This window comes from Ceratotherium simum, chromosome 40 (assembly GCF_057802395.1).
Source record: "Ceratotherium simum simum isolate JZ-2026a chromosome 40, ASM5780239v1, whole genome shotgun sequence".
NCBI lineage: Eukaryota > Metazoa > Chordata > Mammalia > Perissodactyla > Rhinocerotidae > Ceratotherium > Ceratotherium simum.
The window spans coordinates 1322259-1346056 of NC_141939.1; the positions used below are offsets into that span (position 1 = coordinate 1322259).

General features: G+C 42.0%; 1 protein-coding gene across 3 annotated transcripts in view; it reads right to left on the reverse strand.

Annotated features, from left to right (window-relative positions):
- TMEM87B (transmembrane protein 87B) overlaps window positions 1-9882 on the reverse strand; it is a 60103-nt gene extending 50221 nt beyond the window's left edge. For 2 of the 3 annotated variants that reach the window (XM_087426101.1, XM_087426100.1), the window contains exons 1-3: window positions 9651-9881; window positions 5465-5525; window positions 857-948 (exon numbers count right to left, since the gene is read on the reverse strand). In XM_087426101.1, the coding sequence (XP_087282227.1) occupies window positions 857-948; window positions 5465-5525; window positions 9651-9809 (312 nt within the window). In that variant the 5' untranslated portion in view covers window positions 9810-9881. Of the gene's footprint in view, window positions 1-856; window positions 949-5464; window positions 5526-9650 lie in introns of all 3 variants that reach the window. The other variant, XM_087426102.1, reaches the window with a different exon arrangement.
- Between the last annotated feature and the right edge of the window lie 13916 nt (window positions 9883-23798).

Genomic DNA, 23798 nt, shown 5'->3' on the forward strand with positions numbered 1-23798 from the left:
AGTATTGTATCAATGTTAAATTTCCTAAATTTGATAATTGTACTGTATAATCTAAGCGAATATCTTTGTTCTTAGGAAATACACACTGAAGTATTTAGTGTGAAGGGGTAAAATATTTAGGGATAAAGTCAAAAAGGCAGTATAGAGGAAAATGGCATCTTTCACCCCAAATGGAAAGACAATACAAATAAATGTATGGAAACCCACACATTAGTCAAGCTAGGAACCAAGAGATAACAGATAAGCTGAAAAGGAAATGATTCCAAGCAACCATCATGAGAAACGTCAAAAGGCCTTAATAAGGGACACAAGAGCCCAGTGGATGCTCCAGGGGAAGGGGCCCAGGACCAGAGCCAGGGGCTGGAGAAACCCGAGCCCGGCCTCTTTTTCCTCCCCTCAGACTCTCCCCTTCCTTTCCCCGATGTCTCCGATCCTCACCTCTTTCTGAGATCTACTTTTACTCACTAAATCTACCTGTACTCACTAAAGTTCTAGGTTCCCTATTACTAATTTTTTGAATGAAGTGAAACTTTTATATTTCTTCCTTAAATTAGATTGACGTTTATTTGTATGTGACACACATATCTCTTTATCAACAGTTCCTACACGTCTGATTTAAGCATTTACTAACATTTTTCGTAAGAGACAAGGAAACTAACAGATGTGTATTCTTCTCAGAAAGCATATACTTAGACATAACTAAAGGATTTATTGCCTAAGTCTCAAAATAAATCTGAGGCACTTCTAAAACTACAGTCTTATTTCCAGCCTCCTCACCTGATGAGCTAATAAATCTTTATGCTCATAATTTTTCCTTCATAGCTTTACATACATTAAAAATCTGTGTTTTACTTACTTCCAGCTCAGCATAGGCATTGTCACAGGTATAATACTCCAAATACCACTGTATGGTAAACTTTACAGGCCCGGAACAATTGAATGACTTAACTGTTTAGAAAAAGAAAGTCTCTTTTAATAACAATAATAACATATATACTCTAATATAAACTTAAGGTTTCAAGAATGCAACTTAAAATAGGCTACTTTAATGAAACAATGAGTAAAATATTATCTAATTCTCCAAAAAGTCACTGCAAAATGAGACAGATAAATTCATTAAATTAAATTATTACAGTTAAACAAAAGTTGCTATACTACTATTTATTTCATCTCTACGCTAAGTCCAGTGTTAAAATCAACTGAGTAGCCGGATATGCTAAGTCACTGTTTACTTCACTCTAAAACTGTTCTCTTCACTGAGTTATTCATTCACAAAAGACTGAGTGAGCACCCCTCGTGTGCCAGGAAGTGACATAATGGTAAACTAGAACAATCTCTGTCCTTGACATAAAAGGTACTGGGGGAGGAAAAGGCTAACAATTAAACAGGCAGGGCACCTAACATGGTCTAGGAGAGCATATAGAATGAGGTACTGGCAGGCTTGTTGGAAGAGGAGACCCTTAACACAAAGGACGAGCAGGAGTTAGCCAGGTGAAAAGGACGGTGGAAAGGTATATGCAAATGGCCAGGGTGAGTGAGAGCACAGCCTAAGTGTGACCACCTGAAAACAGTGTGCTATAGTCAGAACACAGATTGGGGAACAGAGAAGGGCTGAAGGTGGAGAGGAGTGCTAAAGAAAATTCCTAAGGGGTATTACTCTCTGCTAAGGAGTTTTTCTTTACATCAGATATTACAAAGCACCACCAAATGTTTCAGGTAGGAGGGTAACATGATTAGACAGACTGAAAAGGATTAAGTCTAGAATTAGAGAAAGCTCTTGTAAGAGTGTCATCACAACATGGCAGCTGGCTTCCCCCAGAGACAGTCATCAGAGAGAGAGAGTAAAGCAGCAGCCATGCTATCTTTTAAGACCCAGGGTCAGAAGTGATACAACACTACTTCTGCCATGTTTTATTGGTCAAATCAACCTTGATACAATACAGTAGGGGATTACACAAGGTCATGAATACCAGGGGGCAGGGATTCTTGGGAGTCATCTTGAAGGCTGGTAACCAGAGGGAACCCAAACTGAGCCCAGAGACTGAAGTTCAAGAGGCCGAGGCTGGTAAAATTTCCGGGGCAGAGTACCCAAGAGTTGGGAGCTGCGCTGAGAAAGAGTAAAAGAAATCTGTATAGAGATCCCCTTGAGTCTATGGCTGCATAGCAGCCTGCCCATGCATAGGGAGAAGCCCAACTATTCTCCAAGTTCACAGAGGGCTGGGAACTTGGATTTTCCACTAGCCAGAGTGGAGAGGCCTCATTAAATACACCAAGCATTCGGGAGAGACACAGAAGGGTCACACCTTAGAAGTGGTGCTAAATTAGCCCTACAGTCAAGACTACTCCAGATCCATCCTAAAAGAAATTAACAACAAAACTGGAAAGAATTGAAATGACCCAAAAGAAACTTAACTGTCTGCCAGAACAAAGTTGTTAAAAGAATATAACATCATAGCACTCAAGAATGTAAAATTCACAATATCACCATCCAAACAAAAACACTAGATATAGAAAGCAGAAAAATTTGACTCATAACCATGATATGAATCAGTCAATAGGATAAAGATGACAGAAATGACAAAGATGATGGGATTAGCAGACAAGAATGTGAAAACAGCTATTATATATATTTTCCATAGGCTCAAAGGCATAAAGGAAAATATGAAAATACTGAGGAGAGAAATAAGATATTTTTAAAAGGAACCAAACTACTAGAGATTAAAAAAAAATACAATATCCAACATAAAAATTTCATTAAATGAGATTAACAGATTAGATACTGCAGAAGATCACTGAACCTGAAGACAAAGCAACAGAAATATCCAAAATGAAATACAGAAAGAGGAGATTGAAAACAAATTAACAAGGCCTCAGTGATCTGTGAGACAATATCAAGCAGTCTAACATATGTGTAAATGGAGCCCCAGAAGGAGAGGACACAGAGGTGGGGTGGGGATAGAGTATCTAAGTCTATGATCCGAGGTAAGAGCTGAGATTTATTTTTTTCAGTGTGGATATCCAGTTGTTCTGGCATCATTTGTTGAAAAGACTATCCTTTCTCCAGCGAATTAGCTTGGCAACTTTGTTGAAAATCAACTGACCCTGTATACATGGGTTTATTTCTGAGCTCTGTAGTCTGCTTCATTGTTCTCTATGTCTATCCTTATGCTAGTACCACACTGTTAGCATTACCGTAGCTTTAAGTTTTGAAATTGGATAGTTAAAGCCCTTCAACTTTGTTCTTTTTCAAATTGTTTTGGCTATTTTAAGTCCTTTGTATTTTCATATAAATTTTAGAAACAGCTAGTCAACTTCTACAAAAAAAAGTTGCTTGAATTTTGATTGCAATTAATTGAATTTATAGATCAATCTGGAGAGAACTGACAGTACGTTAGCTATAGGTTTTTCACAGGTGCCCTTTATCAAGTTGAGGAAGTTTCCTTCCATTTCCAGTTTTCTGCGAGTTTTTATCATGAATGGGTGCTGAGTTTTTTCAAATGCTTTTCTGTATATATTGAGATGATTATATGGTGTATTTCTTTTATTCTGTTAATATAGTGAATTACATTGAGAGATTTTCAACAATGGCTCCACATGATTGCATCTTGAATGTGGCAGCAAAAGAGGGGTCACCTAAGGGAAAGCCAGATGTCTGATCCACCAGACAGCATGGACACGTATCCAAGGTACCAATTCTTAGCTTTGCAGGCACTAAAATCTGGTTCTGTGGGAACAGAGCTACTCAGTCTCACTCTTTTACCACATCACCAATGTCGTATATAAACTAGAATGCCCAATTAGTCACTTAAAATGAATAGTAACGTAAAGTGGATACGTAAAGATCAACTGACTCTCTCCCTTCAGCATGCCTTCCTGGATGCCCAATGGTGATGAGAAGGCTGCTTGGTGAGCATGGCCCCAGCACAAGGAGGCTCAAGTGGATGCTGCATCCCCATCTGCCCACCACATGTCGCAGCTATAGTCACAGTTCAAGAAGACCTCTCTCCCATTGACGCTATTGGACACTGCCAACTTTTGCCTGACTAAATCCTTATTTTTTTATACTTTTGCTCCTAACTCCCTTCTGCTGCCTCATTCTTTCTATAGATATGTTAATACAACTGTCTTTTTTTTTTTTTTTTTAAAGATTTTATTTATTTATTTTTCCCCCAAAGCCCCAGTAGATAGTTGTCTGTCATAGCTGCACATCCTTCCTACACGTGGGACGCAGCCCCAGCATGGCCGGAGGAGCGGCGCGTCGGTGCACACCCGGATCTGAACCCGGACCACCGGCAGTGGAGCGCACGCACCCAACCGCTAAGCCACGGGGCCGGCCCAATACAACTGTCTTAATTGTGGTCTACTTCTAAGCTGATCTCAGACACTACATATTGATTTTTTTTTAATCAAATTCTGTATTTCACTGGTCCATATAACTTCTTTTTCCCCAGGTAACTTTTTTGTCTGCACCAGTTTTTAAATCTTGTTTGTCTAGACACGGAGATATGAATTCATTAAAGCAATTAGATGCCAAAATTTTTTCCTAACCCACCTTGGACTTCAATTTCCTCTTACCAAGCTCTTATCATTACTGATGATCTATGATATCACCAAGCTGCTTTGAACCACCTCTGCTTTCTAGCTGATGGCTGGCCTACTGCCCTCAGCAAAGGCCCACATAAGGCAGTCACCCAACAAATGATCACAGCACGGTGTGACAGAGAAAAGGGGCATGGCTTTGAATCCCCAGGAATTTGCTCTACCCAACAAAAAACTACTCCTTATCCTAAAACTTTAACCCTGGAAACCAACTTACGTAGTCAAGTTACTGGAAACACTAAGAGGAGTTAGATCACAGTAAATATGATCCAATGTAAACCCACTAAAAATACTGAAAACCTTAACTCGGGAGCCCTCGCACATCAGTATTTACATACACAACACAGTCCCTAACAAACACTTTCACTTCCATAAGCCCTAAAATCCTAATAAAAATGTCAGTGTCTAGTAATTTTTATTCCATACTATGATCATGTGTATATTTAGAAAATTTTCAGGGGCATAAACATTTTATCACAATCATGACATTTCATTATATTCATAAAAGGAATTTATCTAGTTTTAAAAGCTGAGACTCAGAGTCAAATTTCACAGAAGTCAAATACTTTTTTGCTGAAGTCTACTGTATTAGACTTTAATTATAATTTTTAAAGAGTGATCATATTACATTTTCTGAGAAGGATCAGAAAAATCCATTCTTGAAAATAACCAAGACTTGACTGAAACAAAAGAAATCTTTAAAATGTTAGAACCACTTAAAAACAAAATATTTGCCTAGTTTATAATATATATTATAATGTTATATTAGTTTACATTAAATTAATATAAAAATTTATAATATATTACATGATATTACTCATTTATAATATATTGTTATATTAGTATATTAGTTTACTATACTTACCAGAAAACTTGATCTCAGTAGAGTTAAACATAGTTTTCCTAAATACCAAAGGTCCTGATTTCTAAAATGAAAAACAAGGAAATATAAAAAGATTCTGTTAAAAAATTTTTTTCTCTACTGTTTAAGAGTTTAGTTTCACCTTGGAAAATATATATAGTTCTAATCCTGGCACTCCTCTCTGTGGCCAGAGTGATATTTTTTTTCTTTTTTTTGTGATTAGCCTTGATTTTGAAGATTAGCTCTGAGCTAACATCTGTCACCAATCTTTCTCTTTTTGCTTGAGGAAGATTGGCCCTGAGCTAACATCTGTGCCAACCTTCCTCCACCTTGTAAGTGGGACGCCGCCACAGCATGGCTTGACAAGCAGTGTGTAGGTCCACGCCTGAGATGTGAACCCACGAACCCTGGGCCACAGAAGCAGAACGTGCAAACTTAACCACTATTCCTTCGGGCCGGTCCCCAGAGTGATTATTGCTTAAAAACGTATATCTGATCACATCACTCACTTGCTTAAGACCTTGTCCCGCATACCTACTCCCTGCAGTTAATATGAGGCTCTGGAATGCTCCTGCCCCTAGCATCTCAGCTGGGACCAGCAACACGAAGGAGACAGGGCTGCTGCCACTGCACAATTACTGTTGCTGTGACAGATCTGTCTGAGCAATTTGCAGTTGCTCTCTCTCTATATGACTGTACTTTTGATAAAACAACCATCCCTCTCCCTAAAGTGTTGTGGTTACCACTGTGTACTTAGACCAATTCTTACTGCAGCCTACAGGACCCTGCATAATCAAGGTATGCTCACCTCTCTACTACCTTTCTTTCAGTCCTTCAAAAGCATGACACTCCTTCCTGCCCTCAGGACCTTAGCAGTCAACCTGAAAACTTACTTAAAAACCCTTCCCTGTCACTCTTTCTTCACTTACTTGATTCCTTCCTACCCTCCAAGCCCAGTTCAAAAGTCCCCTCCTCAGGAAGTCTTCCACCATGGCCCACACCAGGCCAGGTCCTCCCTTACATGGTCTCTAGGACCCAGCCTTCTTCACAACCCTTTCCACAATTAAAATGAAATAAATAACGTATCAGTCAGTTATTTAACGTCTGCCCTCACCAAGAATAAAAATGCTGTGAGAAGGGATGTTAAATGAATAAGTGGTTAGGAACAAAAGGAAAACACTGATGACACAGGCCGCTCTTCTTGATAACCTCTCCCTCTTCCCCAACACAGTTTCAATAACAATAAAACCACCAGCCTGGATTCCTCCTCTGAGCTTTCGAACCACATACCCAACTGCCTAAAGGTCATGTCCACTGGGATGTCCAAGACATTCCACACTAACCTGCCCTAAACCAGAAACATTCCTCTGTTCCTCCCCAACCGTTCCTACACTGCCCACCTTGGTTGTAGGTGATGCCAACCAGTCACCCAAGCCATAGTTCCTTCTAGTCCCTCATCTCCATCCCCCAATCTCCAAGGCATGCCTACTCTACGTCACAAACACTTCCCACATTTAGCTCTTCCTCTCCATTCCTGCCATCACTGCCCTAACCCAGGCCCTCAACATTTCCTGCCTCCACTTCTGCAATAACTTAACTGGTACCTATGCCTCCAGATCTGAGCCTATAATTCATCCTTAGATAGCAGCCACAGTGATTAGCATTATATCTAAAATCCTTCCATGACTCTCCCTCATTCACACCCAAACGTTGCAACTGGTGGCCTGGGGGCCTAATCCAACCTATAAATGGGATTTGTTTGATCCACAAGGGGCCTTTTTTTAAAGTTTTGAATTAGTTGATGCAATAAAAATATGGATCTCTGCTTCACTTTAAACAAAAATGTGCCTAGCTTGCCAAAAGGGGCATATAATCTGTAGTCTACCGCACCTAGACACACCACCTCCGGTTCTGAACCTAGCTCACTCCACTCGTTGATATGACTTGCCCCAGCCCCCACAGGTCCTTGAGGTTAGACCCCTGGCCACAGGTTCAAAGCCAAGCTCAGGCTTGGAAGGCTTACAGCGACCTGAGTCCCCTCTATCACTCCTGCCAGAATTTCACTCGGCAGAAACACGAAGAATTCCCTGCACCACTGCTGCTCCACTCCTTCATTCTTCTTCACCAAGGTAACATCTATTCACCTTTTTTTTTTTTTTTGTGAGGAAGACGAGCCCTGAGCTAACATCCGATGCCAATCCCTCTCTTTTTTGCTGAGGAAGATTTGCCCTGGGCTAACATCGCACCCATCTTCTTCTACTTTATATGGGACACCGCCACAGCATGGCTTAACAAACAGTGCGTTGGTGCACGCCTGGGATCCCAACCTGTGAACCCTGGGCCGCTGGAGCGGAGCGTGCGCGTGCACTTAACCGATGCGCCACCGGGCTGGCCCCTTATCCATCTTTTAAGATCCAGCCAGGCACTGACTCCAGAAAGCTGGATTGGTGACCCTCCTGGTGCTCCAGTAATATCCCAAGAATACTCTTTACTCAAGCAATTACCCAAGAATCTAATTACTACTCATCACTCTGTTGTTCTACTATTGCATGAGCTTCTTGAGAGAAGGGGCTGTTGCCTAAAATTCACCTTTGCAACAGCAATAGCCAGTGTAGTGCATGGCACACAACAGGTGCTCAAACTATTTGCTGACCTTTACAATCAAAAGAACCACTTCTGGAGAGATTTGCAATACAAAAGAAAGCAAGCCCCACTTTCCTTTCCTGTTCTGAAGGACAGTTCTGACAACCTGAAATGGGAAAAAATCAGCCTGTTCTTTGCAAAGAAGGGCTTCATGGACTGCTACTGGCCTGAGTCACACAGGACTAAAGATCATGTGAGACCCAAGGAAAAATTTCTCTTCCTCATGCAGGAAGCAAAGCCATTCTCTCTCGATGGCCTTCGGAGTCTCACCACCTGGCGAAGATCTTTACAGATATGGTCAAGTAGTTTCATAATCTGTATGCAGCTGATTCACTTCCAATATTGTTTATTCTGACTTCGTTTATGATATTGCCCCTTCACTACAGAAGCAGCATGAAACCATGAGTGTGGTTGTCTGAGTTTTGCTTTTTACTGTTCAGAGAAATTCAATAACAGAGATATGCACGCTATATCACTGGCACACATAATGGGGCACCGACCCAGAAGAATCCGGGAAGAAATGGTTGTACTGGGCCTTAAACATTCACAAAGATACCTACTTGCATTTGTCTGTGTAGCTTTTATGGTGTAAGAAGTATTGTAGTCTCTGGCACTACTTTCTTTTTCTAACTGAGGAAATCAAATTATAAGTTTTGCCTTGAGAACATCGACATCATTTCGATACGCGTGGAAAATACTCATCTCAAACAGCTGGATGAGTCAGCTGACTCTAGAAAAGCAGGAGATAACGCCTCTTCCCGATTTCCTGTCCCTCTATAGCGAGATTTTCCAAAATTCTACCCCTGCATTCCTCCCACATCATCTCACGTAACTACTGGATGCCAAGTTCTCAAACGGCCTGCCCTGGAAAGGAAGTTTCCACACACTCATGCCTCCAGACTGGACTTTCCAACACTCCATCACACATCTCGCCCCATCTCCACACCACCACTCCCGGAACTGTGATGGGAACCCTACAGAAATTCAGGAACCCAGGAAGAGGGAGCGGCTAACGCATGGTCCCTTCTCATTTAAAGGGAAAACCGAAAGCGGCACAGGGGCTTTCTAAGTTCATGCCCAAACTGAAGCCCCGGAACGTCCTCCCTGTGGCCTCACGGGTGTGGCCCCGTGGCTGCAGCCGGGCCCGAGGAGGGGTCAGATCCCAAACATGCCGCTAGGAGTGCCCAGATTCGGGGCTCAGGTCTGAACAAATGAGGACCTGATCTAGCCAGGACACGTCAGGGCAGAAAGGGGGACCAGGAGTGCGGGAAAGGTGGTCCTCCAGATCAGCAGCAGCGCTTAGAAAGGAGAGCCGACCCCATGCACTGGCGTGACCGATCTTCCCACAGCCCAGGGCGGGCCGGGGGAGGGGGCGCTCCCCCCAGAACAGACAATAGGCTCCGGGAGCGTGTCAGGGCGCCCCGAGCAGGCCCAGCACGAAGGCCAGAGGAACAAGCCCGGGTCCCGGCCCGGGGGGCCGAGCGAGCCCCGGGAGGGCCCTGAGGGCCCCAGACGCGCCACGCCTCGGTCCCGACGCTCCACTTACGTCGCTGACTGTGGCGGCCCAGAGCCCGGGCTCGGGGACGGCGCCCACCGCCGCCGCGGCCCAGCACAGGAGGCAGAGGCCGACGCGCAGCAGCGGGCCCCCGGCAGGAAGGCGGCGGCGCGGCGGCAGCCAGGCTCCCCCGCGGCAGTCGGCTGCCATGTCGACGCGGAAGCCGCACCTGGCGCTCCGCGACGCCCGCCACGCCCCGGGCCCGCACCTGGCGCGGGGGCGGGTTCGGTCCGGGCAGCGCGGCTCCGACGGGGAGGTGGTGGAGGGGTCCAGGCTGGGGCGAGGAGGCGGGGCCGGGGGAGGCGGGGCCGGGCGGGGGGGCGGGGCCGGGGAGGCGGGGCCGGGCGGGGAGGCGGGGCCCAGGGCAGGGCGAGGAGGCGGGGCCGGGCGGGGAGGCGGGGCCGGGCGGGGAGGCGGGGCTCAGGGCAGGGCGGGGAGGCGGGGCCGGGCGGGGAGGCGGGGCTCAGGGCAGGGCGGGGAGGCGGGGCTCAGGGCCGGGCCCAGGCGTGGAGCTAGAGGAGGAACCGGAGCGTGCAGAGGAGGGGCGGGCGAGTCAGAGCGTGGAGGTGGGCCTCCGCGCTGGGCCGGAGGGAGGAGGCGCGGCCGGGCGGGGAGGCGGGGCTCAGGGCCGGGCCTGACTAGGGAGGCGGGGCCGGGCGGGGAGGCTGGCCTCGGGGGCTGGGCCAGAATGAGGAGGCGGGGCCGGGGGAGGCGGGGCCGGGCGGGGGGCGGGGCCGGGGAGGCCGGGCCGGGAGGCGGGGCCGGGCGGGGGGGCGGGGCTCAGGGCAGGGCGGGGAGGCGGGGCCGGGCGGGGAGGCGGGGCTCAGGGCCGGGCGGGGAGGCGGGGCTCAGGGCCGGGCCCAGGCGTGGAGCTAGAGGAGGAGCCGGAGCGTGAAGAGGAGGGGCGGGCGAGTCAGAGCGTGGAGGTGGGCCTCCGCGCTGGGCCGGAGGGAGGAGGCGCGGTCGGGCGGGGAGGCGGGGCTCAGGGCCGGGCCTGACTAGGGAGGCGGGGCCGGGTGGGGAGGCTGGCCTCGGGGGCTGGGCCAGAATGAGGAGGCGGGGCTGGGTGGAGAGGCGGGGCCGGCGAGGAGGCGGGGCTAAGGGCTGGGCCGGACTAGGGAGGAGGTGCCGGGAGGAGAGGCGGGCCTCGGGGTTGGGCCGGAGTGGGGAGGCGGGGCTGAGCGGGGAGGTGGGGCCGGGCGGGGGGCGGGGCTAAGAGCCGGTCCAGAGTGTGGAGGCGGGGCCAGGCGGGGCTCAGGGCCCGGCCCCAGTGTGGAGGCGGGGCTGGCCTGAGGCGGACAGCTCAGGTTCCGGACTCCGCTTGACTGTAGTCAAATACTTAGTGCGGAGTATGGGATGGAGTTGCGAGCTCAAGTTCTTTTGCTTTCTGTGGCTTAGTTACTTGAATCCTCGGCACATGCCGCTGCCCTGACCCTCTCAGCTCAGGGGAAACAAATTGTTCTCTAAATTCTTGGAAAGTGTCTGGAAAATACTTTGAGGTCAGGGTCAGTTGAACTCAAAGCATTGTGTTGTGAGCATAACGTCGGTGGGACAGTTAATAATTTTCAGAACAAATAAAGTTGCCTGATTACTTAAAGCTCAGAGGGGCAGGTCTGGGGTCTGTCTTATTGTGTACTTCGCCCAGCATCTTCAACTGTGAAAGCTGGATAAACGTCTTGCTGTCAAAGAGAACAATTTTATTTACTATAATATGTAAATAATGTCCAGAGAGAGAATACAATCCTAGATTAACAGTGTCATTAACGTAAAATGGGGTCGATTTATAGTCAAGAGGCCCTGGCTGCCTTATCAGTCACCCTAGTCACTTAGCCAGTAGTTATTGAGGGTCTAATAGGTACTAAAGATTGCACATGCATTCGTGCCTTTCCCAGTAAGCAGTGTGATCATTTCTATGTCAGTGGGAATAACAGTGTCAGAGGATCACATGGGAGCATCGAGCAGAGCTTTAGAAGGTAAGACTGGTGGGAGGAGAGGACATGAGGTGACATTTAAGCCCTGCAAGAATTAAGGATGAGTTAGCTGTGGGGTTGGTTTGAAGGTGTTTTAGTTAAGAGAGAACAGCCTGTGCCAAGGCCTGGAGGAATAGAAAGACTCCAGATGACTAGATATTTGTGTGAGATGGACACTGGCAAGACTTGAGAATATTTAAACAGTACCAGAATATACAGATGCTCCTAAGCCATGTTAGGAAGATAGTGTTGTAGTCTAAGAACATCAGAGAGGCAGTTGTGGGGTTTTAGCAAGGAGGATGAGGTGACTAGAAAGATCATTTTGGTTGTCGTATGAAAACTGTGTTAAGGTGGGCAATGGGATGACCAGTGAAGAATATTGCAATAATTTGTATGATCAGTTAAGAACAAGTCAGAGATGGTGGCCTCAACCACAGAAGCAGCCGTGAGGATGGAGATTTGAATGGATTCCAGAGACATGGGGGATGGAGATTTTACATAAAAAAGCCTTGGTGATTGATTAGATATTAGGGCTTAGGAAGGAGAAGAGTTGAGGCTGGTAGCAAGGTGTCTGGCTGGAACAACAGAGATGTGGAACATCCAGAGGAGGAGAAAATGTGAACAAGTTAAGTCCAAGCTGCCCATGGATGGCCAAGTGGAGCCATATAGTGGATATGAGTGTGATGTCAGGAAAGCAATTGGGACTTGGTGGTCATCCTCCTGTAGATAGAGTTTGAAGCCATGGAAGAAGGTGAGATTGCCAAGGGAGATCAGAACAGTGGGAGGAGAGGACCACTGGAGGCTGAATCCTGAGGAACAAAGGGTCATGAAAGGAGCAATCACAGCAACTAGATCAGTGGGTCTCAGCACCGGCTATGTAGGAGAGCCATTGAGGAGTTTTACAAAATATCCAGTCACCAATTCTGGAAAGATGGTGGCAGTGGAGATTGTGTAGTTTTTAAGCTACCTGGATTCTCCCGTAATCTTCCACTAGGATAGTATAACCAAGAACACACAGGCAAGATGCACAACACAATAAGGACAAAGTATCCCCACAAAACTCCAAATACAAGTAGGTGCTATCAGCATCTGGACAGGAGGAAGCAGGGGAAACAGTGGGATAGCAGATGGACCCGAGCGCAGGAGAATCCCAAATCCTCAGTAGGTACTCACTGGAAATCCAAGCACAGCAGCCAGAGCACAGAGGGAGCTCTGTAGGATCTGATTTGGAAGTGAGGGCAAAAGGACCACGAGAAAATTTTTGATGGTCCTGCGGAAGTCTGGACCTTATAAATTCTTGAATCTAACAAGTGGAAGCTTCCATCCAAAATAAAGCCCCCCAGCAAAAAGAAACTGTTGGAAGCAGAATTCAAATCCACTAGGATAGGGACAAAAGGAGAGAAGGAAAGAGAAGGTTCAGATAAAAGTGGATGGGGTGAGGGCCGGCCCCGTGGCTTAGTGGTTGAGCGCCTGCGCTCCGCTGCTGGCGGCCCGGGTTCGGATCCCGGGCGCACACCAACGCACCGCTTCTCCGGCCATGCTGAGGCTGCGTCCCACATACAGCAACTAGAGGGATGTGCAGCTATGACATACAACTATCTACTGGGGCTTTGGGGGGGAAAAGAAAAAGTAAATAAATTTAAAAAAAAATTATAAAAAAAAAAGTGGATGAGGTGAACAGAGCCAAGAGATCTGAGCAAGTTCAAGGCCATTTTCTTCAAGTTTTTCACAAAAACAGGAGGGAGCTCTAGAAAATTAAGCTAAAAACTTTATTCAGTTCAGTATTTCCTAAAAGTTCAGGAAAATTAATTTCACATAAGATGAACAATACTATAGTTATTATATATATATATAAAGTTATTATAAGATAAAAGATAATATGGAGTGGAATACATCTTTTCAGAAAATGAAGTCATGCTAGAAAGAGATGCCTACAGAAGAGTTGAAAACTGCAACCCACTATTTCAAAATAAGTTAAAAGAAACTAAGAAAATGATAGGAGATATGAATAAGCAACACACATCAGAGTTAGAAAGCTTAGCAGAAAAGGTGATAGACTTTCCACTGTCAAAGAAAAGAGTTCAAATATGGAAATGAGAAGTGCTAAAATGAACCCTATGATATTGGCTTGTAACTAAAGATATCAGTATGAATTTATGTTTTAAAATTAGATATATGAATAGAGATAGATGTGTGTGTATTTATTTATTTATTTATTTATATTTCCTTGCTCTGGTCACTGATAGGACCTAGAAGCAGTGACACCCTCAGTAGCAATGAGCACATGTAGCACTAGATCTTGGTTTATAAATACCATTCTCCATTAAAATAAACCAGGGCTCCTGGGAAAAGTGGTTAATTCCAGGAATGGGATAGGAAAAGTCATGATGAACTTGGAGCATCTTGTTTTGCCAGAAAGTAAGGAAATGGTCAAAGAATGATGAGGACATGTCAGAAGAACACAGGTGCCAGCTTAAACGGGTTCCCTCCCACTGACCAGATCTGGGGCAATTTTAGCACCAAAATAAATAATGGTAGTAATGGATTGTAACTCATTGAATCAAATAAGAATCCATGAGTCCATACTGATATAAATAAATAAATGGGAGAGAAAGAAAACCTCTTACTTACAAATAAATATAGAAGGGAATGATGGAGTTAGGAAATCATCATTTGGTACCTGTCATACTTATCATTGATTCAGAAAGAATCGTCAGTTGGATTCTAAAATCAGTCAATAAAAGTGTGATGAAGAAGTGTCTGCCACAAACAGCTTATTAATTACAAAGAGAAAAATAGTACTTTTACAGCAGAGAAAGGTGACAGACAACACCTTAATGATCAAAGTTAATAACAAGGAGTGGGACAAATTGAGATGATATGTCTCATAATATGATGCCCTGAAAAGAAACAGCATCATTTCTGTAGTATTCCTGCTAAAAATGCATTACCTGAATCTAATCATGAGGAAATCTCAGATAAACTCAAGTTGAGGAACAGTCTACAAAGTAACTACCTGGTAGTTCTAAAAAGTGTCAAGGTTGTGAAACAGAATTTGAGGAGTGCTTACAGACTAAAGGGAAATGATAACTAAATGTGACTTGTGATCCTAGATTGGATCCTTGACCAGAAAAATAAATTGTCTTTGCTATAAAGGAGATTATAGGGACAATTGGTGAAATATGAATACGGACTGTAAATTAGAAAATAGTATTGTATCATTTTCAATTTCCTGAATGTGAAAACTGCACCATTATCACACTGTAAAAGAATGTCCTCATTTTGGGAAAATACAGAGTACTTAGGGGTAATAGGGAATCGTGTCTGAACTTAAGTTCCAATGGTTCAGAAAGAAAAAAAATACACATTCAGAATGAGAGAATGATAGAACCAATGAGGTAAATGTTAACAATTGGGGAATCTGGATGTTCTCTGTTTTTTTCTTGCAACTTTTCTACAAGTTTGAAGTCATGTCAAAATAAAAATTTCCAAAACTAAAAAAGAGAATGGGTATCTCATGTCTTCCAAATCTCATACAGGGATCTCTGCTTTAGTGTCCTCCTCAGTGGATGAAAGATTTATGATTTCTTGGTAAAAATGGATTGATGATTGATTGATGGCCAATCGGAGTGCTTCATGCATCTCTTTTGAGTCTTACGGGATTTAAAAAAAACTACAATATAATTTTTAATTTATCAAATTAGATCCTGGGACAAACAAAGGAAAAACAAGTAAGCAAAAATTTGTGACTAGCTGACTGTAGGCTGAAACTGAAAGATCCCCACTCCTGGACCAGCTTTCCTCTAGTGGAGTTTATTGCAGCTGATGTAAAACTGCATCACCACCCAGAGGTTGCTGTGGGAGGAAATGAAAAGGCAGCTGAGAACATGGAACATCATGAGACCCTGAAATTCAATACTGTTAATTCTGGGTATGGTTAACAGCAAAAATGAATAAGTGCTATTTTGCATTTAAAAAATTGTACATTTGATTCATTGCTTTTACTTAAAATATTTGGATTATATGATAAATGTTGAAAGATTATTATAGAAAGCGTCTTTTCCACATACTTCCAGTTGCTTCATTTAACTTTTGTTTTCTTAATAATCACTGATTTTAAGAGTCGAGGCTCATGTACATATAAATGCAAAGACTGAATTTCTGATAGTTCCTTTTCACAAGAAACTTGTAATTTATGTTGTATATTTTTCCTATTGGGTCAAATTTTTATTGTTTACTAATGCTTCAAACAGACCCCTTGTTATGCAACCATCAAAATTCAAGAGCACTGAGAAATAGAAGTGTTTCTAGAACACTAGCCAATCGTCACCAGTAGGTGACACTAGCAGATTGAAGATATTTTACATAAACTAGTGTCTACTCTAAATGTCTTTTTAATTCAGAGTTTTCAGCTTCCAACTTCAACTGATGATGCTATATATACCTCCAATTTACATCATTAACCTTGATTCAGGCAACAAACACTGTGTGCCTCACTCAGTGCTAGGTATCACACATTTGTACAGATTGCTAGTAATGGACTCAGCAGGGATTTTACATTATTAAAGAACAAATACTTTTATTTGTTATTTAGAATTTTTTGGCCATTCTATTATAATTTAGCTTCCAAGGCAGATTAGAACTAATGTCATTGACTTGAGCAAATCAAGCAGCGTTGATATCTCCTACATCCAAGGCACTGCCTGGATGGAGATAAGATCAATAACAAGCAACATAGTCCCTGCCATCACTGTGAGGAGATGTACGGGTAGAGAGCCCATAATACCAGGCAGAATGGGTAAAGCCCTGAAGTGTGGATATCTAAAGTGTGTTAGCGGTAATTTGGTTATATTTTTCAAGAGTCCGTGTATTTTAGAGATTCCCTTCATTTGAGTTCCCCCAGGAGCAGACCCTGAGATAAGGATTTGAGTGGAAGTAGTTCATTTGGGAGGTGCAGTAAACACCAGTATGGGAGTGTTATGGGCCGAACTGTGTCCCCTCCAAATTCACATGTTCAAGTCTTAACCTCCAGTACCTCAGAATGTGACTGTATTTGGAGATAGCGCCTTTAAAGATGTAATTAAGGTAAAAATGAGGTCATTAGGGTGGGCCCTACTTCAATATGACTGGTGTCCTTATAAGAAGAGGACATTAGGACATAGACACACACAGAAAAAAGACCATATGAAGACACAGGGAGAAGACAGCTATCTACAAGCCAAGGAGAGAAGCCTTAGAAGAAACCAACCCTGCCGACACCTTGATCTCTGACACCTTGATCTTAGATTTCTAGCCTCAAGAATCACGAGAAAATAAATTTCTGTTGCTTGAGTTGCCCAGTCTATGGTACTTTGTTATGGCAGCCTTAGCAAACTGATACAGGCAGTGAGCAAATGTGACAGAGAGGGAAAGACATACATAATAAAGGGGGCTTTATCAAGTCAGCTACCACTGTGGGCAAAGGGAATGTAATCCCACAGAGAAACGTAGGGGAAAGGTGTGAAGCACATGCCTCAGAGTCACCTCACACAAGGGATGAGGGAGCTGGGATATTTATATATTCACATTCGTTAGTACTTGGTCAAGGCTGTCCCTGGGAGGCACCAGTTACCCTGGCAGTTCCAGCCTCCTCTGAGCAGGGCACAGTAGCTTTCCCCACTTTTGCAAAAAGCCTTTAAGCAAAGAGATGCAGACCATGAGAGCTAGAAGTCAGTTCAGGCACGCTGAAGTGAAAAGACAGGAGGAATATGGGCGGAGCACTGACAGGGATCACTGCAGATACTCACCTTGAAATATTTACAGATGAGCTGACATGATGTCTGGGATTTGCTTCAAAATAATATAAGAGGGAGAGAGGTGAGTCAGGGCACAGATAAAACAAGCTTAACCATGAATAGATCATTTTTTAAAGCCTGGAGATGGATACATGGGCATTTACATGACTATCCTGCCTACTTTTGTGTAAGTTTGAAAATTCCCATAATAAAAAGTTTGTAAAGGGGCTGGCCCGGTGGCATAGTGGTTAAGTTCAGTGCACTCCACTTTGGCAGCCCAGGTTCGTGGTTTGAATCCCAGGCGTGGACATACACCACTCATCAGCCATGCTGTGGCAGTGACCCACATACAAAATAGAAGAAGATTGGCCACAGATGTTAGCTCAGGGTGAATCTTCCTCAGGAAATAAAAAAAATCTGTATAAAGTGCATTGGAGATGTCTGCTAGATGGAGTAATAGGGACCAAATGTACTCTCCTGCCTAAAACAACAACAACAAATAGACCAAATATATAAAGCAACAGTTTTTAAGACACTAGACATCAGACAATGAAGAAAAGAAAGAAAGAAAGGGAAAGGAAAGAAGGAAAAGAAAGAGATGAGCCCTATGATTGGTCCAGCTTACTGGCTTGAAAAAATTTCCAGGCCACAATATAGGGAGAAGAAACCAAAGCAGATCTTGGCAGTTTCCCTGAGTTTAGGAGACTGAGCTGGGAGTCCAGTGTGAGTAAGGCAAAGTTTGCAGGTCTGAATATGCAGAGGAGAGAGATGTATAGAGAGGGAATCCTGAAATCTATAGAAGTTCCCCTTTCAGTCCTCAGCAGAGAACTGATCAGCCTTTGCCTGTGCATAAACTAGCTGAGGCCAAGAAAAGAATCACCAAAAAGAATAATAAGGAACAGGACCACAAAAATCTGGGGAAAGTGTCTGTTCCCATCAGCTAACCTAGAAAACTTCATAATTCATAGGGCCTTGGGTAGAGTACTCAAAAGTTTCTTGCCTCAATAGTGGGGAACAATTAGCCTTAGACTAAACAGGGCTCTGATGTCAATGAACAAATCTTAAAAGCAAGACCCAAAAAGACCACTTTTAAAGTAACCGTGTCCTAGAACAAAGCTCACGGATATTTACAGAAATAAAACATCTCCAGCGTCCTACAAGGTCAAATCACAACATATGTCATCAAATCAAAGATTACCAGGCATGCAAAGAATCAGGAAAATAGACATAAGGAGGAGAAAAATCAATTGAAACTGATCTAGAACTGACACATATGTTAGAATAAGCAGAAAAGGACAGTAAAACTTATTGTAATTTTATTCCGTATGTTCAAAAGTTAGGTAGAGACATAGAAAACAGAAAAAAGACCAAATCAAATTTCTGGGAATGAAAAATACAGTGTCTGAGATAAAAAAATATATATACTGGATGAGATTAATGGCAGATTGGCCATTGCAGAAGGAAAGATTAGTGAATTTGAAGACATTGGATTCAAAACCAAAATCTCAGGAAAAAAGAATAAAAAAAATTAACAGAGCACCAGTAAATATTCAAGTAGTCTAATATATGTGTCACTGGAATTCCCATAAGAGGGGAGGGACAAAAAAAATTTGAATAAATAATGGCCGAAATTTTCCCAAACTTGATGAAAACTATAAACCCACAGATCCAAGAAGTTTAATTAAAGCCAAACAAAAGAAATATAAAGACAATTACACCAAAGCACATCATAAGCAAACTGCACAAAATCAATGATAATGAAAAACTCTTAAAAGCAGACCTAGAAAAAACACATGTTACATACAAAGGAAGAAAAAGAATAAGGATGACACAGATTTCTTATCAGAAACAATGCAAGCAAGAAGATAGTAGAGAAACATCTTTAGAAATACTTAAAGAAAAAATCTTTTAACCTAGAATTCAACACCCAGTAGAAATATCTTTCACAAACAAAGGAGAAATAAAGACATTTTCATAGATATAAAAGTGAAATAATTCATCCTGAGAAGACCAGCCATAGAAGATATGTTCAGAAGATGATTGCAGATGGAAAACTGGATTTATACAAATGAATGAAGAACACTGGAAAGTAACAACATGTAAATAAATGAGATCTTTTCTTATTATTGAAATATATTTAAAAGATATTTTACTGTTTAAACAAAAATAATACCACTATTTTGAGGTCTATGACATACATAAAAGTAAAATCCATGCAGCAATAGCATAAGGCCCAGGAGAGGAGAAACGGAAATATGCTTTTGTAAGTTTTTTATACTGTATTTTAAATAGTATATGACGTGAATGTAGACTGTGATAAGTTAAGCAAATATACTATAAATCTTAAAGCAACCACTAGAAGAACAAAAACAAAGAATTATAGTTAATAAACCAAGATAGGAGATAGAATGGAATCATAAAAAATGTTTATTCCAACAGAAGGCAGAAAAAGTGGATAAAGGTAATGAAGAACAGATGGGACAAATAGAAAACAAATAGCAAGATGATTGACTCAAACCCAAACATATCAATAATCACATTAAATGTAAATGGTCTAGCTATCCTAATTAAAAGGCAGCGATGTCAGGTTGGTTAAAAAAAACAATACCTAACTATATGCTGCCTACAAGAAAGGCACTTTAAATATAAACACACAAGTAGGTTAAAATTAAAATAATGAAAAATGATATAACATGGTAATAGTACAACGAAGAAAGCTGGAGTGACTATATTAACATCAGATGAAGCAGATTTTACAGTAGGAAATATCATGAGAGATGTAAGGAAGGTCATTTCATAATGATAAAGGGATCACTTCATCAGAAAGATGAATCCTACACATTTATGCACCTAATAATAGAACTTAAGATGAATGAAGCAAAAACCAGCAGGAAATACAGAAAAGTCCACAAATATAGTCAGATATATCAGTAGCCTTCCCTGAATAATGGACAGAAAAAGTAGGCGGAAAATCTGTAAGAATGTAGAGGACTTGAACAACACTATCAACCTACTTGACCTGATTAATCTCAATAGAACATTCCACCCCAAAACAGCAGAATACACGTTCTTTTCAAGTTCATATAGAGCATCACCAGATAGACCATACTCTGACAAAATGTTCACATCGGTGAATTTGGAGCAGTGGATAGATGAGTGTTTGTTATTGTAGTGGAGGAAAAGCTTAACATTTTTCCTCTACCCTCCTAGGTTCTCTGGCCCTATAAATTAGACTGACCAAAAAAAAAAAAAAGATTAACAAGAGAAATATAGTTTATTAACATATGCGCATGTGGGAGAACTCAGTGATGGGTAATTCCAAGAGTGGTTAGAACTTGGGGCTTACATAGAACCTTAACAAAGAACAAAAAAATTTGTAGGGAAGTGACAAGACAAAGGAAAAGGGGTTTTAGGCTTCTACAGGTAGCAAACTGTGGGAAAGGTAAATATATGGGGGAAACTAATAGAGTAAAGTTTGTTTGTGTGGGTCCATCTCACTGCTGACTTTCTATCTTCTTTATTGTCATAAAATTTCCCCAGGAGACGAAATTTATGGCAGTCCTCATTTTTCAGATGTTTCTGCTTTTATTCAGATAAGGGAAGCTTAAGGAAGGCTTCTTTCTGCATCTGTTGATTCTCATTTGCCTTCAGTTCAAAATAATTCTTATGCCAAAGGGGCATATTTTGAGGTGGTGTATTTTAATTTTCTATGTGACATTAATATGTATAATTTTCTATATATTTGAAACGTTCTTATTTATTTATTTATTTATTTATTTTATTTGCTGAGGAAGGCCGGCTCTGAGCTAACATCTATTGCCAATCCTCCTGCTTCCCTTTTTTTCCCCCCCAAAGTCCCGGTAGATAGCTGTATGCCATAGCTTCACATCCCTCTAGTTGCTGTATGTGGGACACGGCCTCAGCATGGCCGGAGAAGCGGTGCGTTGGTGCGCGCCCGGGATCCGAACCCGGGCCGCCAGCAGCGGAGTGCGCGCACTTAACCACTAAGCCATGGGGCCAGCCCATAAACGTGTTCTAACTTAAAACATTGTAAAAACTGCAAGTTCTCTCTAATTTTTTAAGAAGTTAAACAAAAATGAAGAATCATCTGTTGATCATTTTAACGGGTCCTTAAGAGCTTGTTTTTCACCAGTCCATAGCTCAGAAAGGCAGAGGACAAAGAAGGATTTGACATATCTGCATGAGAAAATAATACTTAAAAAAAAAAACAACTTTATTGAGGTATAACTTACATACCATAAAATTCACCCATTGTAAGTTAAAAGTCAATAATTTTTAGTCAGTTTTACAGAGTTCTGCAACTATTACTACAATCTAGTTTTCGAACATTTCCATCACCCCTTCTTTGGACGTTTCATATAAATGGAATTATACAGTATGTAGTCTTTGGCATCTAGCTTCTTTCACTTAGCATAATGTTTTTGAGATTCATTCATGTTTCAGTATATATGAGTAGTTCATCTCTTTTGTTGCTAAATAGTGTTCCATTATTTGGATATACCACATTTCGTTTATACACTCACCAGTTGATGGACATCTTAATTGTTCCCAGTTTTATGCTATTATAAATAATGCTGCTGTGAACATTCACATACATGTTTTTGTGTGGAGATATATTTTTATTTATTGGGTAGTTTCTAAGGAGTGGAAATCCTCGAGATTATGATAAGTTTATTTTTAACTTTTTAAGAAACTGTTGGGCGAGCCCCAGAGCCCTAGTGGTTAAGATTGGCATGCTCCACTTCGGCGGCCAGGGTTTGGTTCCCAGCCACAAACCTACACCATTTGTCTGTCAGTGGCCATGCTGTGGTTGTGGCTCACATACAAAAAGAGGAAGATTGGCAACAGATGTTAGCTCAGGGCAAATCTTCCTCAGCAAAAAAAAAAAGAAAGAAACTGCCCAACTGTTTTCCAAAATGTCTCTACCATTTTCTCCAATAGCAATGTATCAAGGGTTCCAGTTTCTCTGTATCTTCACCAACACTTGGTATCGGTCCTTCTGATTATAACCATTCTAGTGGGCGTGTAGTGGTATCTCATTGTGGTTTAATTTGCATTTCCCTAATGGCTAATGTTATTGATCATTATTATGTAGTTTAATCCCTTAGTATCTTTCACAAAGCAAAACTTTACAATTTTGATGAAGTCCAATTTATCCATTTATCCTTTTATGGATTGTGCTTTGAATGTTGTATCTAAGACCAACCCTTTGCCTAGCCCAAGGTCACAAAGACTTTCTCCGATGTTTTCTTCTAGAAGTTTCATAGTTTTAGCTGTTACATTTAGGTATATAATCCATTTTGAGTTAATTTTTGTGGATTTCTTTTGGCCTATGGATATCCAATTGTCACAGCATCATTTCTTAAAAAGTTTTGAAATCACATAGTTTGAGTCTTCCAACTTTGTTCTTCTTTTTCCAAAGTGTTTTGGTTCTTTGCATTATCATATACCTCTTAGTATCAGCCTCTCAATTTCTACAAAAAAACTGCAGGGATTCTGATTGGGTTTATGCTGAAATTATAGATCAATTTGGGGAGAATTTTCATTTTGATAATTTTGGGTGTTTCAATTCATAAACATGAAATGTCTCTCCATTTATTTAGATCTTCTTTAATTTTTCTCAGCAATGTTTTGTAGTTTTTCAGTGTACATGTCTTGCACTTTAGATGTTACATTTGTTTCTGAGTATTCTATCCTTTCTGATGTTATCGTGACTAGAATTTTTCTTAATTTCATTTCTTGATTATTTGTTGATAGTACAGATCAATGATTTTTGTATATTTATCTTGTGTCCTGTGACCTTGCTAAGCTTATTTATTAGCTCTCATCTTGTGTGTGTGTGGATTTTGGGATTTTTCTACATACAGAATCATGTCATCTGTGAATAAAGACCATTTACTACTTCTTTTCCAACCGGGGCACCTTTTTTTTCTCTTTTGCCTTATTGTACTGGCTAGACTCTCCAGTACAATGGTGAATAGAAGTGGCAAAGCAGACGTTATTGCCTTGTTCTCTATCTCAGGGGAAAGCATCAGTCTTTCACTGTTAAGTATAATGTTAGCTGTAGGTTTTTTGTAGATGTCCTTTATCAGGTTAAGAAACGTCCCTCTATAACTAGTTTTGTGAGAGTTTTTGTCATGAATCGGTGTAAGTTTTTTCTATGTCTACTTAGATGATCCTGTGGGTTTTTTTCGTTTATGCTACTAGTATGGTGTATTACATTATTTTTTACAGCAGCTTTATTGAGATATTATTCACATACCAAGAAATTCACCCATTTAAAGTATATGGTTCAGTGGTTTTTAGTATATTCACAGAGCTGTGCAAGCATCATCACTGTCTGATTTTAGAACACTTCCATCACCCCTAAAAGA